Source organism: Haematobia irritans, chromosome 1 (assembly GCF_050003625.1).
Source record: "Haematobia irritans isolate KBUSLIRL chromosome 1, ASM5000362v1, whole genome shotgun sequence".
Classification (NCBI taxonomy): domain Eukaryota; kingdom Metazoa; phylum Arthropoda; class Insecta; order Diptera; family Muscidae; genus Haematobia; species Haematobia irritans.
This window is the reverse complement of record NC_134397.1, coordinates 85,357,736-85,376,120: the sequence shown is the minus strand read 5'-3', so window position 1 is coordinate 85,376,120 and position 18,385 is coordinate 85,357,736. Positions and strand designations below refer to the sequence as shown.

Sequence of the window (18,385 nt, the reverse complement as noted above, 5' to 3'; positions counted from 1 at the left end):
GAATATAAGTCATTTTATTTTTCACTTTTCACTTTAGTTTTGATTTTGGTTTCCTTATCACATTTAATATATTGATTTATCAAAAAAAACCAACCACTCTTACAACAACAATACATTTGATCCAATCCAAATAATGAGCATGCTGGAGAGAAGGTCGAGGGTTGCCAGATCGCAGACTTTAGGGAGGGATTTCAATCGTTTCAAGTAACTAAATTTTTAGTTTTTCAATATTTTCAACAATTATAATTAAAACACTGCACTTGTTTGGATATTGTGCTTCATACAAAACGCTCCTCTTGCTCCTATATCCGGTTCGAAGGACCTTGTTTGTCTTTTAGTGTACTAAACCTGTTTAGCCTCCCAAATCTAATGGGACTTTTTATATCACCGGCGGAGCACTTCTGGAGCTATCCACAAAAAAAGAAAATTATGGCACAAGTTGAAAACACCATGCAGTGACACAATAAAATTCTTGTAAAGGTTTAGTTTGTTCTCTTATTTTAGTTTATTCAAGCATTTCTTCTTTAGTTCAGTTTTATTTGTGGTACAAATTTACGATTATATTCTTGCGATAATTACAATTTCAATCAAAATTTCAATATAATTTAAATTCGATGACTTCACGATGATTAAACCTTTTTTTGAACTAACACTCCTACACCAGTTAATATAGTAATAGATAGATAGAGAATAAACTTAAGATTAAAGGATGGAAAAATATCCCAACTCCCACAAAGTGGCCATATTTCCATAATAACTCGATCTTAACATCCAATGAAAGTCCAGCCAATACAACTTCACAGATGGCGTTGACTTCTAACGTATCTCTAGTATCAACATGTCTATTTATGGTTTTATAGTTTGATTGTAAAGCAATAATTTATTTTCAGTACACTGTTAGAAAAATATGTTTTTCATATGATCCGCTACAAACAAAATGTGTTTCGGGCACAAGTTTTAAACACAATATAATTAAGTGCAAACATATAATGTTCCTAAACTAGCACTAAATGTTTGGGACACATATGTTAATATGTTAGAATATATTATGTGTGGGTCGCGAATGTTTCATAAAAATAATATGTGTGAATATAAACATATATAAATTTACAAATTTCGAGTAAACATATATAAGTTGTGATATTTTATTCAGAGAGCGGTAGAGAGTGTGAGAGAGAGAGTATAGAGAAAGAAATAGAGAAGGAAACCGGGAGGGTTGAGAAATGGGCGAAAGAGAATGGTATTGGATTAAATCCTGCAAAGACAGAATTAGTCATGTACTGCAAAGATCGCAAAACTCCCACGGTTAGGCCCATTTCCTTAGGGGGCATTAAAATTCCCTTTGGTGAGTGTGTAAAATACCTTGGCGTTATTTTGGACAGGAAGCTGAATTTTAGGCTTAATATTGAAGAAAGGGCGAGAAAAGCCTCGGTAGCAAAAAAAGGAATTGGAAAAAAGGAATAGGAAAAAGTGGGCACTAAAACCGAGAATGGTGCATTGGCTATACACGGCAGTGGTTAGACCTATAATGCTATATGGTGTTGTAGTCTGGTGGCCGACACTTCAGCAACCGACTGGTTTAGATAAAGTTCAGCGTATGACGTGCTTGTGTGTCTCAGGCGCATTTAGTAGGACAGGAATAGATTCCCTTAATGTCATGCTGCATCTATTGCCTTCAGACATTTTGGCCAAATAATCAGCTGCAACAACAGCTGTGCAGTTGCGCGAGCTATCGCTGTGGTCGGAAAAAATGTACGGTCACAGTTCGGTCCTCCAAATAATGCCAGATGTGCCTAACGTAGTGGATTACACTCTAGCGAAAACACTTTTCGGCAAAAAGGTTGAAACTCTAATTCCCAATATTTGAACTCTGCGTTCCTTAATTCGAAAACGGCTTAACCAAAATTGTAAAAACACTTAATATTTTCATTACTAGACCACCCAGCGAAAAAATTTTGGAAGTTCTTCTAGACGCACTTTCAAAAATGTTCTTTATTTTAACTACATAGGTATTTAAATTAAACTTCCATTGATGGAAATTATTCCCTGTTTTGTAGGATGTTAAACTAGAAGATGAACTGAATTGAACCATTAAATTTTATTTGAAAATTTTCGAAACATTGGTTTTTATTTAATATTTTTTTCAATTTTATATTAAGAAGATACGTATATACGTATGTCAGTAGAGTTCACGCTCGATGATAGGTCGCACCGGAAAAAATTTTTCCCTCACCACTACTGTGGTGTAGGTCATAAAAAATTGTGCATTTGTAGGTAACGCCAAGAAGGGTCATTCTAAAAACTATCGTTTACTATACCGATCGTCTTAGAATTAACTTCTGAGTCGAATTAGCTAAGTTCGTCTGTCTGTCCGTCTTTTTGTCTATTCATGTATTTTTGTTTGGAAACCGCTCGCAATTTAAGTCCAATTGTCGCCAAATTTGGCAAAAGCTCTTTTTTTGCCTCAAAGATAATCTCTATGGATCGGTCCAGATTTAGATATAGTTGTTATATATATTTATCACCGATTTGACGTGTTTATAAAAAAATGTCCGATATACACTTAAATAGCCCCAGAGGTCAGAGTTGCACTTTGATTTCCTTCAAATTTTGAGCAAATAGTACAACTGATGGTATCACCAAGTATGCTAAAAATGGTTGCAATCGGTTCAGATTTAGATAAAGCTCCTATATATATCTTACGTCCGATTTAGATTCATATTACTACCATAGGCCAAATTTTTATTCCGATTAACTTGAAGGTTTACATTGAAGCTGGAATTAACATTTTACTAATGTTTGCCAAATTTGATTTAAATTTGTTAAGTCTTAAATATAGCTCCCTTAATATGCAGACCCCTCTTTCCCAAAGGACACTCTGGGCCCCCTAGTTCCTGCCAGATTGCAGAATTTTATTATGAAGATGTTAATGAGAAAGATTTTGAAATGGAATGTTTTCATTTAACATAATACTTGAAAATTGTGGGCAGTGAAAATGAGGGAACTAATTATATGTTAAAAATATATCAACTTTTGAAAGAAAACAACATTGACGACACATTCCAATTGTAGACATCGCAATGAGAATCTTTTTAGGCATGATGGTTACTAACTGCAGTGGCGAACGTTCTTTTTCCAAACTAAAAAAAATTAAAAATGAATTGAGAAGTAAAATGCTTCAAGAGAGGTTAAGATTAGGAAGATGGCTGATGTCCATAGAATCCCAGCAAAAAAGAGTCGCCAAAAAGTAGTGAAAATGTGCTTTTTGGATCCGGAAGTGGTGCTAAATTGGCGCGATGAATTTAACACGGGCTTGTCATAGGACGGATGTCCACCATTTCCATAGCCGTTGCACCGAATTCGATTCACTTCTTAAGGTGTGTTGCACTGAATTTGATTCACTTCTTAAGGTGTGATCCGAATTCAGTGTTTGTGATGTAAATTAAAAAAATTTTGATATTTTGTCAAATAATTTTTTTTATAATTTTTTATGATTTTTGATGCCTTTGATTTCGAACCTTTGTTCGAAACTTTTGACATCAAATTTTTCCAAAAATTCACAATTTTTCTTGAATGGATTTAGCTTTTTTTGACAAAATTTAAATAATTTGTACCATTTTATTAATTCTTGCTGTGTTTTTAACCTATTTGAAACAAAAAAAGTTAAAATTAACAATTAAAAATATGAAAAAATCTAATTATAAAAAATTTAATTAAAAAACTCCCTGAGTAGTTAAAATAAAGAACATCTTTGGAGGACATTTTTGGAAGTGGTTTTAAAGTTGTGCCCTTAGAAGTACTTCCATTTTTTTTTTCTGGAATGTGATGTGCTAAAAAGCATAGAATCTGAACAAGTGATTAAGGATTTTACCTTATCGCAATGGACTGAATAGTGTAAGTGAGCCTGAAATTTAATCGGGCTGCCATTTTAAACTAACCTAACGATTTTGCCTGTTTGGAAGGGTTCCTCCTCAAACGACATAAATTAGGCGGCACCTCTGATGCCAGTCTCCCTAACGCCAGCTTCTGATGTCCATGAGAAAAGGTGATTGAGTCGTAAAAAGTTGTAAAAGATGTAAGTCGTTTAAAGTTGATCTGCTCTGTCGCGTATTCTAATCAATTTTGTTTTATCGTTACAGTTGCTGGTTTAAGTACCATCAACCATCGATCGATTATTTAAAATTTTTAATTCTACCTTTGCTCCTTATTTTTCGTATTTTTTACAAAAGAATTAATAAACTGAAATTTCTTGAATTCTAATATAATAAAATTCTTACATAGATTTTTAATCACTACTCGTAATCTGTGAATGCTCAGGGAGTTATATTTGTGGCAAATATTACATTTACCTATTCGCTTAATGGGAGTAGCAATAATAACCTTGTTTATCTATTTTGTTTTGTTTATTATAACAAAATAGTGTTCTGTCAAAGTCATAGGGGCCCCTTTATACTAATATGCCCAAGGCTTCTAAAAGGTTAAAGGCGGCCCTGTATATATGTACCCATGATTTGGGAAAAAATGGTAGAATATTTAACTTTTAGACCCATTTTTAGGGGGTTTTACCAAATATTGTCTAAAAACCCATAACTGATCCCCTATCGTCGTCACTGCTAAATAGCAAAAATTAAAAAAATCCATTAAAGATATAAAAAAATCCCTCAAATTTACCTATACAGTATGTAACGAATATAAGAAACTCGGAAACACACACACTTGTTGTTCCTTATATGCATTTTTTTCTTATACACCGAAAGAATTTTCTTCGTAAAAAGAACGAAAAATTTCGTTAGAAGTACGAAATTTGTCATTGTTTTACAACCAAAGAAACTTTTATATTTCGTACTTTTTACGAAGAAAAGTTCTTACAAAATTTTCGTAGTTTTTATGAAGAATTTGTGTACTTTTTATGAAAAACTTTCGTACTTCTTTTTTAAAAAATTTCGAACTTTTAGAAAAAAATTTATAGTCGCATTTGGTTGTGGTTGCAAATGTGAAAAATGATCACTACTTTACATCTTAAGTTTTTCAATAATTTTTAGTTTTATTGCTTCACTTTTATTCATAGCGCGCTATCACCCAAATGAGAAGTAGCATAGACTTGCATACAAAAATAGAATAAAGAAATACACTTAAGCACATTTGAATGAAGAATTCATGAAGAATAGTTAATGAAGAATTCTTCGTAAAATTAACGAAGAGAATTCTTTCGGTGTAGACAATCATTGTTCTTAAGAAAAAGCAAGTATGGTGTTTTTATTAACTTTCTTTTATACATATTTTTCATATGAGATGTGCTTATATCCGTTACCTTGTATGTTACCTCTAATACATACATCGCCCGATATATCATAAACGCACTTTTGCGCTAATGCATAAAAATGGGTTTAAACATTTCCCATATTTTTACTAAAATTGTGTTTCATGCCAGGGCATTAGTCCATTTAAATTTAAAGCCTAGTGATTTTGTAGAAGTGTAAAAGATGTATGAAGGGTGTAATATAATCGCCGCCGTCGGACCGATCTGACGATTTGGATTCTGGAGCACTTAGGTTAAATTAGGTTAGTCTGGATTTGCCAAAGGGTCTAGTATTGCTTGCCAACTTAAGATTTCGATATGATTTACCAGAATTTAGGTACCTAATTATACAATTATTTTTCGAGCTTTATGGACAGATATAGATTAAGGAGCATGGTTAATAGAGCCATTGAAAAGAAAACGACAGATACAAATCTATCTATTTTCAATGGCTCTATTAACCATGTTCCTTAATCTATATCTGTCCATAAAGCTCGAAAAATAATTGTATAATTAGATATAACGCATTTGGACGTCAATTGCCTGTTTCGGTATCAGGCTAACATGAAATATAAGAATTTAGGTACTCTAAATAAATATACAAAATAAGGCCAAATTTTTATATAGCCTTCCATAAATCGATTCTTGAGCGCATAGAAGGCTCCACATTCACTCGATTTGACTAAAATTTGGATAGTAAGTTTATTTTGGGCCCACAAAATAAAATTAACGGTTTCTTATTGATATCGGCTATTTGTTTATATAACACCCATAACTGGATTTTACTTGTTAATCGTCTTGAAGCTGATTTTTTTTTTTAATTTTTGTTTGATTTTATAAATACGTATGCTGAATATTATTGTTATCTGTTCATATTATGACGGGTCTGTATATAGACGTATTTCATAATTTAATTTATCGAACAATGGAGCCAATTGGTCTTAAGCTTCAAATAGAGTTCAGTGGGCGTCAAATATGAAATTTAGAGCTCTTTTGCACACATAAATAAATAAGATAATTTGTATAGGTCCATTTTTAATACCCTCACAATTAAAGTGTTACTAAAATGAGATTTAGTTATAGAACCCGGAGTCGACTTTGGAGTCGGCGACGAGGCTGATGGAAAATGCTGGAGTCGAAGTCGAGCAAAATTGGCTCGACTCCACAGCCCTGGTAAAGACCTTAAGAATCTTTTTGAAAGTTTGGAAGTAAATAAGGCCGCGTGACTCGATGATATCACAGTTCAAATGTTGTTGCCCAGGAAATAACATATGGCTGATAAGTCCCCGGTCTTACACATAGATGACGTCGCTAGTATTAAATTCATATTATTTTTATATAGTACCAACCTTTAAATGATTCGTGTCAAAATTTGACGTCTGTAAGCGTCTTTTGTGAAGCAACTTTTGTTATTGTGAACAAAATGGATATAATACTGTTTTCTGAAGGGAAAAATACGGTGGAAAAAAACTTGGCTTGATAATGAGTTTCCGGACTCTGCCCCAGGGAAATCAACAATAATTGATTGGTATGCAAAATTCAAGCGTGGTGAAATGAGCACGGAGGACGGTGAACGCAGTGGACGCCCGAAAGAGGTGGTTACCGACGAAAACATCAAAAAATCCACAAAATGATTTTGAATGACCGTAAAATGAAGTTGATCGAGATAGCAGAGGCCTTAAAGATATCAAAGGAACGTGTTGGTCATATCATTCATCAATATGTGGATATGCGGAAGCTCTGTGCAAAATGGGTGCCGCGCGAGTGCAATGAAGAGGTGATCGCCGACACTGAGGTCTATTTTGAGGCAAAACCGAAGGAGTACTACCAAAATGGTGTCAAAAAATTGGAAGGTCGTTATAATCGTTGTATCGCTCTTGAAGGGAATTATGTTGAATAATAAAAACGAATTTTGACAAAAAAATGTGTTTTTCTTTGTTAGACCGGGGACTTATCCGCCAACCTGTTATACGATTTCTCAGATACTTACAACGACTTTTTAACAGTATGGTAAAAGAATGCAATGAAGATTCAAAGAATCTTGCCTATACCGAAGACTTCCTATTGTAATATGTGTAAAGCAGTGATAGAAGTTATTGATTACATGTATGGTGAGTTAGACAGTGCAGACTGCAGTGTTTTTTGATCTCATAAAGGCATTTGACGTGGTGGATTATTCAATTTTGTTAAAAATATTTAGACTTTTTTTCACGAAGTACATAAAAATCTGTTGACAGCTTTTTTCAGAATAGTAAGCATTGCGTGATTGGTCAAGATAAGAGCGGTTTTCTCTTATATCCAATAATTATAAGAAGAAAACGCATATATTTGTTCGTTCGTTCTTTCTATGAAATTTATTTCCATATTTTCAAATATATTTTGAAAAGAGTATGTTCAGTCAGAGCATATTCCAAATAAGGGGGGTTTACATTATAAAACTTACATGTTTTTGAGAAAAACTTGTGTTTTGAACTTAATTTTTTGTTCTCGCTCATAATGGGAAAACATTTCATACCGCAAAACGTGCTTGGTGAGAACGGCGTATTATGAGATTAGAGAACAGCAATGAGAACGGAGCATTACACAGAAAACGTCGGCAAATTGGCGGTAATTCAATTTTTCGGAAATATGTTAGAATAATTATTATGGAATAATTACGATTTAGTTTCTCTTTATATACATAATTATATAACTTATAGTAATAATAAATACATTCTGCTTCAACAGATAAGTGCCAAAGAAAATGAAACTTGGAATGCATACGGTTGGAGAACCAAAGTGCACCTTCTAACAATAGTTAAAACACACATAATGAAGCCGACCACTGCAGAGACCTTACGAGCATGGTTGCTATCTGCACTTATGGTACATGGAGCTGTAGCTGGTAACCCTGATGCTAAAAGACTATATGACGATCTTCTAAGCAATTACAATAAACTTGTTCGGCCAGTCGTCAATACAACCGATGTCCTTAAAGTCTGTATAAAATTGAAGCTGTCTCAATTAATTGATGTGGTACGTATTAGCAATTAGAATAATCGATTGTACCAAAACTTAAGCAAATATTTCCATGTCCACTAGTAATCTAAATATCTAATCTAAATATCTAAAAGTCGTTTACGCTTTGCACTATAAAATGGGTTTATAAACTCGCCTATTAAAATCACAGCGACTCGTTTTAAGGTAAGTACTATGTTCGCTTTTCGAGTTGAAATTTTTGCGGTTACTTTATTAAAACAGTTCAATATAAAGCAAATAAATTAACTCAATTGATGCGCATTTTCTTGTTCCTCTAAACTTCGGCAAGACGTTATGGGAATATGTTTGTTTTCCTTTATAATTTTGATTATTTCAGGAAAAATAATCGCGAAAACCGAACATAGTACCCACCTTTACTAGTACTAGTAACGGATATAAGCACATATAAGAAATTTAATAAAAACACCATACTTGATTTTTCATAAGAACAATGATTGTCTATAAGAAAAGCATATAAAAGCATATAAAGCTTGAATTACACACCATGCGTCAATCTGTACGTTGATGGATGGGTTGATTTTTTTCTGTTTGCGGCAGACTATTCGAGCTTTTGATTTCAAAGAGAAATTTTAACTCTTCAATCATCGGACGCAATGAACGCATAGTATGTAAATGGAATTACGGTGTTTCAATTTCCTGATTTCAACGATTTTCCATACTTTTATTTAAAAAATATTGCAGAACCACAACAAAAATTCCATTAGGCGATTATTGTCAAGAGCTTCCATTTGAATTCTAGCTCCTCAAGACTGCTTTTCAATGTTAACACTGTTCAAAAGTTTTAACATAAAAAAATAATAGGAAATCAAATTGTGTTTGTGAAATCCACAATTTAAAATTATTTGTTTTTGTTATTTTTAAATTCACTTACGAATATTACCGTAGTATTGTTGCTGTTCTCATTGTTCTAGTACACGATCGATAACTTCTCTTCCAGAAAGTATACTGCAAACAGCCTTTAGCAAATAAGTTTGTTAAAGAATTATTGTACCATGAAACCGGCTCAAAACTGTATACACAAAATCTACTAAATCATTCGCGGGGATACTACGGTACTGATCAGAGTGAAAAAGTATTGAAAAAGTACTATTGTACTGCACTTTTCCTGGTACGCTGACGAGTCTTTTTTGGATGCATAACCACCCCTTTACGCTCCAAAACGCTCTCTCGCTCAGTAATAGCACAAAACAGTGTTTCTCCACACTGCAAAATGAATGAGTATTGTCGAAACACTATTCAGTCCAGGGATGGAAAATGCAGTACTATATTACTTTTTTCAATACTTTTTCACCCTGGTCAGTACCGTAGTACCCCCGCGAATGATTTAGTACTTTTTGGGTAGACATTTTTGAGCCGATATCAGATATATGGTACAATAGTTTTGAAAAAAAATTTTAATACTTTGCCAAAGTCTTTAACAAACTTATTTGCTAATAGTCTTTTACAAATTTGGCAAAACAGACAAGTTCATGCGGGAAGAACATCTCGATATTGTAACAGCCATAGTCATAAATACGATTTGCTTGAATTTCAATAATGTTTAGTCGAAAAAGCACGTGATTCTACATTACGTTTCCACACGAACACTATCTACACACAAACAAATTTTTTTCTGATTCAATCACGAAATTAATTGATCAAATTAATTTTTAATTGAAATGTCTTCAATCACAGAAATGATAGTATCAATTAAAAAATTAATTGTAGGTCAATAAAAAAATTAATTGATCCAATTAAAAAATTAATTGATACTATTATTTTTGTGATTGATTTTTGTTTCAATTAAAAAATTTGTTGAATCAATTAATCAATGAATCAATTGTTGAATCAAAAAAAAAATTTTAAAACTCAATTAAAATTTTAATTGGAAAAATTTTCGTGAAATTTTTTTGTATGTAGATAAGAAGTTATCGATCGCGTTCTTAAATAATGCAAAACATTACAGTTACGGTCGAAACTTGAGACAAAAATAATCTACCAACATTTGGAGAAAAATTTAACATTTTTATTTTGCAAAAATAAAGAAAATTTTTCAAAATTTTATTTCTATAGAAAATTTTGTCAAAATTTTATTTCTATAGAAAATTTTGTCAAAATTTTATTTCTATAGAAAATTTTGCCAAAATTTTATTTCTATAGAAAATTTTGTTAAAATTTTATTTTTATAGAAAATCTTGCAAAATTTTATTTTTATAGAAAATCTTGCCAAAATTTTATTTCTATAGAAAAATTTGTTAAAATTTTATTTTTATTGAAAATATTGTCAATTGTATTTCCATAGAAAATTTTTGTCAAATTGTATTTCTATAGAAAATTTTTTTAAAATCGAATTTCTATAGAAAATTTTGTCAACATTTTATTTCTATAGAAAATTTTGTAAAAAATTTATTTTAATTTATCTACAAAAAATTTATGTAGTACCATAAAGTGTAGCTGTGGCAACCGCGATTACAATACTACTTTGTAAGCAAATATAAGGCTAAAAAAAGAAAATATTTAAAATTTAGGAGTTGACAAACAAAATTTTATTTTCCTTAAAATTCAATTTAAGGGAGCTCTTCGCAATAATCTTCCAATGGAATTTTTGTTAAAATTTAGTGAAAAGTACTTTTTCGCTCAAAAAAGTAAATTTTTTGTACTTTCTTAAAAATTGTATTTTCCATCCCTGATTCAGTCTCACAATGGATCGAGCTGGATGTGTTGTCGCATATTGTCTAGCGATTATATTCAATACGAAATGAATAAGTACAGGGAAAATAATTATTGATGTCAAGAATTTTTTATAAATGCTTGATATGCAAAAAAAGATTATCTAACATAGTGCATTTTCACATAATTTTCAGGGACATTATTTTGCAATTCATAGGAAGTACGAAAATATTTTTGGTCATGAAACGGGTCTTTTAACAGAAAAATTAAAAACATATGAACAATATTTTTCTGATTCGTTAGAAGAAATGGAGCAACAAATATTTGAGCAGACGCAAATACAAAACGCATTGTTTGCAATTTTATTCGGTACTTTTTATACCCTCGACCATAGGATGTGGAAATATTGGTTTGAGTCGATGTCCGACCGCCCTTTGTTGAACTAGAGGTGTGCACGTGAGTAATATTTTGCTCACATTCACGCACACTCACGGCGGAGAAATCTTATTCACGCACACTCATGCACGATATTTTTGGGTAGGACTCACGCTCACGCACGCTCACGAAAGGAAAATTTGTACTCACGCACGAAAATCTTTTAAATGTCGTGACTCACGAAATATATCGTGACTCACGAAAAATGTCGTGACTCCCGAATAATTTTATGAGTTGCCGTCAGCGTGAATCACGACTCACACGTGAGTCACGACAATTTCGTGTCACGTGCACACCTCTATTCCGAAAGAAAGAAACTATCGACCTCAAAATTGGCACAAGTACTTGTTATTGGTGTAGGTCAATGGTATTGCAAATGGGCTATATAGGACCACTTTTAGGTACAGCTCCCATATAAAGCGATCCTCTTGGAGGAGCAAATTTCATCTGATCTGGTTTAAATTTGATACATTGTGTTAGTATATAGCCTCTAATAAACATGCAAAAATTGGTCCAAATTGGTACATAATTATACCATATAAAAATTGCTCCATATCGGCCCATAATACAACCTGATCAACAGATTTCAAAGCTTCCTGGAGGTGCATATTTCATATGATATGGTTGAAATTTGGTACGTGATGTTAATATCTGGGTTCTAATAATCATGCAAATGAAACTTTTTTTCAAATCAAATGAATCTTTTGTAATTTTTAATGATATTTTGACCCAGATTATCATTGATGGTTACTGTGTACATATATCGCCAAGAAGCTAACAAATGACATTGCTAAAAATGATATATTTCAATGGCCATTTTCATGTAGCTCCAGTGGGCATTAACTGCCAGTTAACATAAATAAATTTTAAAAGGTTGTCAGTTAACGTAGCACTAACGGAACTTCATGAAAATGGGGTAAGATAAAATATGTATTTCGTCGCCAACGAAATTTAAGACAAATTAATATTATTTGTGGCATTTTTTGTTAGACTTTTAATATTATTTTGACTTATAATGTCACCAAAAATTTGTTTAACATACCATTGATCTCAAAGAAATTTGTTCTAACCTTGTAAACCCATTGTAAATTTTTGATTCAATGAAATTATCTGTGACAATGTTATATAGCAATTAATGATAGTTCAATAGTCCTAATAAACTTATGAATCTTTGCTTTTTGCAATATAGCAATTTGTTCGATAACAATTTTGTGGGGTAGGTCAGGCAGCGACCCGTTATAGCAGATATCAGGAGTGATATCTGACGTCTTGAGAACACTAGCATATTTAGTGTTCGGTTTAAGTCTAATTGGGCCATATTTGTTTGGTGTCGTTACACCCTTGCAATTCTCCCATCCAACATTTGCCATCATAACAGCTTTCTCACGCAGTAAGAATTTGCAGGTAGCCAGAGGCATACCAACAGATTCTAGTTCTTCTGGAATATGTGAGGTAGTTCCTAACCTTGCTAATTCATCCGCTACACAGTTCGCCGGTATATTCATACGGCCAGGAACGCATATTAGGTGTATATTGTACTGCTCAGCCATCTCGTTGAGAGATTAGCGGCAGTCGATGGCCGTTTTCGAGTTAAGGAACACAGAGTCAAAGGATTTTATTGCAGGTTGACTGTGTGAGTATATATTAATACCAACATTTGTTGAACCATTACTTCTCAGCCAATTCGCCACCTCTGTTATTGCTAATATCGTCATTCAAATGTCGAACTGAACGGACGTGTTTTTAATAGCGGATTATTTTATTGTAATAAGTAATTATTGCGAATTTCAAGTGTGGTGGTAAATTAAGCCACCATGCAGTGAAATTCAAAGTCATCCACTGGGTGGCTAACTTCAGGGTCCAGTGGACGGGTATCGACTAAAGTTATAAATTTGGACAATGACCAAGAGATAGACCCAGATCTAGAGCACATGCGTGGATACCTGCAAACCCTCCTGACCCTGAATCTATTTTAAATAGACTGAAACAATGCAATCTAGATCCTCCAACAGCTGATAGGAAGATTGGCCGTTTGGATGAAGTGGATGGACCAATACGGCATGCAGTGTTTATATTGAACACTCAGTCTTTGCTACATCTAGAAAAGTCCCATTGCCGTGTATGATATGGCTTTCATTATATCCAACTGAAGGTATATAAAAACGATCAGCTAAAGGATTCAGAAATGGACAAGGCTCTGTTTGAATCAGATATAAGCAGATCTTCTTGCGAAGTCTAGGGAGATACCAAAGATGCAGACATGGATGGACACCGTATGCGAGAGGAGGTTTATACTGCCTCAAAACTCGCCAAAGTTGAACCGATGGTTATTGCGAGAGTCACCGAGATCTGTGAAGAGGACATTCTTGATGACTCGATTGAAACGGCTGATGTGACGGTTGTTGAAAATCTCGATGGTCCTACGGATCCTCCAGATAAATCTTCACCATTGCAAGGCTGCTTGTGATGCCTTAAAAGTTCTCCTCATGAAAGGGGTCATAGATATAGTTCTTATTCAAGAACCATATGTTTATAGAAACAAAATATGTGAATTAAGTACTCCGGGGTTCAAACTATTGCAGTATACTGGTAATGATGTAAATCGAGCCTGTATAATTGCTAAAAACGAGCTCAACTTGTTTCTGCTTCCTTCAATGTGCAATACAGACACTGTCGTTGCCAGTTTAGACATAGCCAAATGTAAATATTGGGTATCTTCGGTCTACATGGAACATGATAGGGAGATGCCCCCGTGTACCGTTAACACTTTAGTTGAGGAGTCTAAGAAAACAAAGACAAAACTCATTATGAGATGCGACGCAAAAGCACATCATATTATATGGGGAAGTGGTGCATTAATATAATAGGAGAGTCACTCCTAGGATTGGGACGCTTACAAGAAGAATCTGAGAGGTTAAAAGCGAGAACTGAGAAAGGCTCAGCATAACTCTTGGAATGATTACTGCAGCAGTATTGTGAATACGTCCGAGGCTTCCAGACTGCGGAAGGTAGTAGCATCCACTAACTCCGCTCAAGGTTTCATTAAAACATCGGAGGGCAATTGGGCAACGTCCAGTGAGGAGACGCTGGAGGTACTATTGGATGCACATTTTCCTGGAAATCAATCAGGAAAGTGGTGTGAAACAAAAGTCGTTTTCATACCTAAAGCGGGGAAAGCCTGTCACTCGAGTGCGAAGGATTTCCGACCAATAGCTTATCCTCATTCCTACTTAAGACTCTGGAGAGGATGATAGATATTTATTTTAGAACTAGCGTCGATTGAAGTTTGTATACTGGAAGGGCAGGTCTACTGAGACAGCATTACATGAAATAGTCAGCTTTATTGAAAGCTCACGATCTGTCAATGAATACACAATCGTGGCGGTTCTAGACATCGAAGGGGCATTCAATAACGCCCATCCGAACTCGATATTAAATGGACTGACAACTCTGAATGTTGACCCATGTATACTTAATCTGTTAGACGAACTTCTAATGAGGAGATGTATTTCAGCCACACTAGGACCAGCAAACATAGGAGTTCTTTAATCTCTTCTTTGGAATATTGCTATAAACAACCTTCTGGTTTCCCTACAAAAAGGAAAGATAAAAGTGGTGGCATACGCAGATGATGTGGCTCCAGCAGTCAGGGGAAAATTCCCATCCACAATCAGAGATATTATACTGAGAGCCCTGCGGAAGACTGAGAAATGGGCGAAAGAGAATGGGCTTGGGGTAAATCCTGCATGTACGGAACTAGTCTTCTACTGCAAAGATCGCAAAACTCCCACGGTTAAGCCCATATCCTTAGGGGTATTGAAATTCCCTTTGGTGAGCGTGCAAAATACCTTGTATTAATCGGCTGTTAGAACCTTCCAATTGCCAGTTAGAATCTTGGCTAGAACCCCGACGATATATGTCGGGCAAGGCAACTACACCCTCAAAAAAATCGCTTTTCTAACATATGTTCCAAACATATTTTGCAGGAAGCACATATATTATTGGATATTGCCGAAACATTATTATGTTTGTTTTATGTAAACATATTATATGTTTGGAAGCATTTTGAGCCCAAAAATATTATATGCTTGGAAGAATTTTCCTAAAAGAAGACTGTGCTCATACCCTCACATAAATTTCACTTCCACGAAATTTTTTAGTTCTTGGCATCTTTTTCTGTAATACCTATAATGTTGAAGAAATTATTCAATTTTATAAATTTTTTAAATTTTACCTTTCGCCTGGGCGGAGAATCGAACCAATTTTATAATTTTTTTTTTAAATTTTACCTTTCGCCTGGGCGGAGAATCGAACCAAGGACCATACAGTTTGTAAGCCAACACACTATCCACTGGGCTACGCAGCTGTTATAGTCATCAATAGATAATTTTCGTTATAATTTATATAGCATAGTCTGCGGCGCACATGAGCCGATGCAAAAACAAAACATTATTTAACAGAAACATACATTTGTTTGCCACGTGGAGCAATGGTTAGCATGTCCGCCTTGCATGTAAAGGGTCGTGGGTTCAATCCCTGCTCCGACCGAACACCATTTTTTTTTTTAAATTTACACATTTATATTTATACTATATTAAATTGTTATAATGAAACTTCCAGATATGGGTTATTAAAGATTTACAGTTACACCCTCAAAAAAAAATCGCTTCTATAATATATGTTCCAAACATATTTTGCAGGAAGCACATATATTATTTGATATTTCCGAAACAGTGTTATTTCTATTTTATGTGAATATATTATATGTTTGGAAGCATTTTGAGCCCAAAAATATTATATGCTTGGAAGAATTTTCTCGCCAAGAAAATTGTGGTCATTCCCTCACATAATTTGCACTTCCACGAAATTGTTTAGTTCTTGGCACCTTTTTCTGTAATACAAATAATGTTGAAGAAATTATTCAATTTTTTTTTTTTAATTTTACTTTTCGCCTGGACGGAGAATCGAACCGGGAACCATGCAATTTGTAAGCCAACACACTACCACTGGGCTGCGTAGCTGTTATTGTCACCAATAGACAATTATCGTTATAAGTTACATTTATATAGCATAGATTGCAGCGCCCACGAGCCGATGCAAAGAAAACATTATTCAACAGAAACATATATTTGTTGGCCACGTGGAGCAGTGGTTAGCATGTCCGCCTTGCATGCAAAGGGTCCTGGTCAATCCCTGCTCCGACGGAACACCAATTTTTTTTTTGTATTTATATTTATATATTATTAAAATAAATTTTTACAATGAAACTTCGAAATCTGTGTTTTTAAAGATTTAGAGTCAGAAAAGAACAGTGCTTGATATAAACGAAATTTACTGAGCCTTTGGATAAAATATTATTTTTTTAATTGCAAAAGTAACAATTTTGTAACGAAAAAATGATTTTGGTGTAAAAGTTTCGAATTTTCGAAGAAATTCAAAAACTCTACCAAAAGAAGAGCGTGAAGTCGAGTATAAACAACATAAATAATTTTATAATATACACACACTAAAAAAAAGTGAACTCTCTATTTCACTAAAGCCAATTTAACTTTCGTTTAGTTCATGGAATTATTATGTTTCGAGAAAGTTTCCTCTACTCTAATAATTTTTTGTGTACGTTAGTTAAATTAACTGAAACCGAGGAAAAAATATACACAAATGAAGGATAAAGATTAACTAAATTCGTGTCTTCCACAAAATAGTTCAATATTTCTTTAAATTTGTAAATTTTATTACAAATTCGTTAATCATGAACTTCGTATGTCACTAAAGACATTCTTGCAATTTTGAACTCCAATTTTTTCCTTCAAACTACAAAATTTTCTTTAGCAAGTGAAAAAATTTAATTATGTCTAATAAATTTTCTTGAATTTGTCGAAAAATATTTACTTATTTTTATGACATCGGCGTGATGCCAGCGTTTGTTATACTGTTTAGTTAAAATTTTCTAAAAATATTCAAAATTTTCCAAAATTAACCGAAATTTTCCTTCGTGGTGGGTTCACTGTTTTTTCAGTGCATGCATTTATTTAAGCGGGAACAGTTTTTTACTAGCATTTAACACCATTATAAATGTATTTAAAATTTCTCGTATTTTGAAATTCAAATAAATATGAACAGTTATTAACGAATAATTTTGTACTTAATTTCATTTTTACCTTTAGGGCCGGAATTAAGTTGGCATTATCGCTCTAAAATGGCCATTTTTACATTTAGGCCGGAATTAAGTTGGCATTATCGCTCTAAAATGGCCATGTTTTCACGTTTTTTTTTCTTTAATTATTCATTTTAAAGCAAATAAACTTTTTCAATTGTTGCTTTGGATCGAGTTTTGCCGCTAAAATGAAAAATAATTTTAGCGGCAAGACGCGAACCTATTGCCCGCTTTTATTTTTGAAAGTGTACGTCAACTCATCTTGGACTACTTATTAATAAAGAGGAACTAAACTTTACTTCTAATACGCAATTTAATGTTCAGTTTGTAAGCCAGCATACTAACCACTGGGCTACGTAGCTGTTATGGTTATCAAGAGATAATTATCGTTATAAGTTATATTTATATAGCATAGCTTGCGGCGCCCACGAGCCGATGCAAACATAACATTGTTTAACAACATAAATTATATTTAAATTCTAAACAGTAATTTTACAACAGCACATACATTTATTTTGGTGTGAACAATTGTTTGCTAGCATGTAACACCATTAATTTAGAAATACAAATAAATATGAATTTTTATTAACGAATAATTTTGTACTTAATTTAATTCTTAAGGCTGGTATAAATTGGTATTATCGCGTTAAAATGGTCATGTTTACCCTTTTACTTCTCTTTAATAATTTCTTTTAAAGAAAATAAACTTATTCAATTGTTGCTTTGGATCTTTCCCCACCATGTTATAATACAATTTACCGGAAAAAGTTGTAATGTTATTCTGGTTTTGCAGCTAAAATGAGAAATAA

At 33.4% G+C, this 18,385-nt stretch overlaps 1 protein-coding gene across 5 annotated transcripts in view; it reads left to right on the top strand.

Moving 5' to 3' along the window:
• The window catches only part of nAChRalpha4 (nicotinic acetylcholine receptor alpha4), a 220,107-nt gene that overhangs the window by 13,406 nt on the left and 188,316 nt on the right, over nucleotides 1-18,385 (top strand). For all 5 annotated transcript variants that reach the window (XM_075291042.1, XM_075291039.1, XM_075291040.1 and 2 more), the window contains exon 2: nucleotides 8,027-8,314. In XM_075291042.1, the coding sequence (XP_075147157.1) occupies nucleotides 8,111-8,314 (204 nt within the window). In that variant the 5' untranslated portion in view covers nucleotides 8,027-8,110. The remainder of the gene's footprint in view (nucleotides 1-8,026; nucleotides 8,315-18,385) is intronic.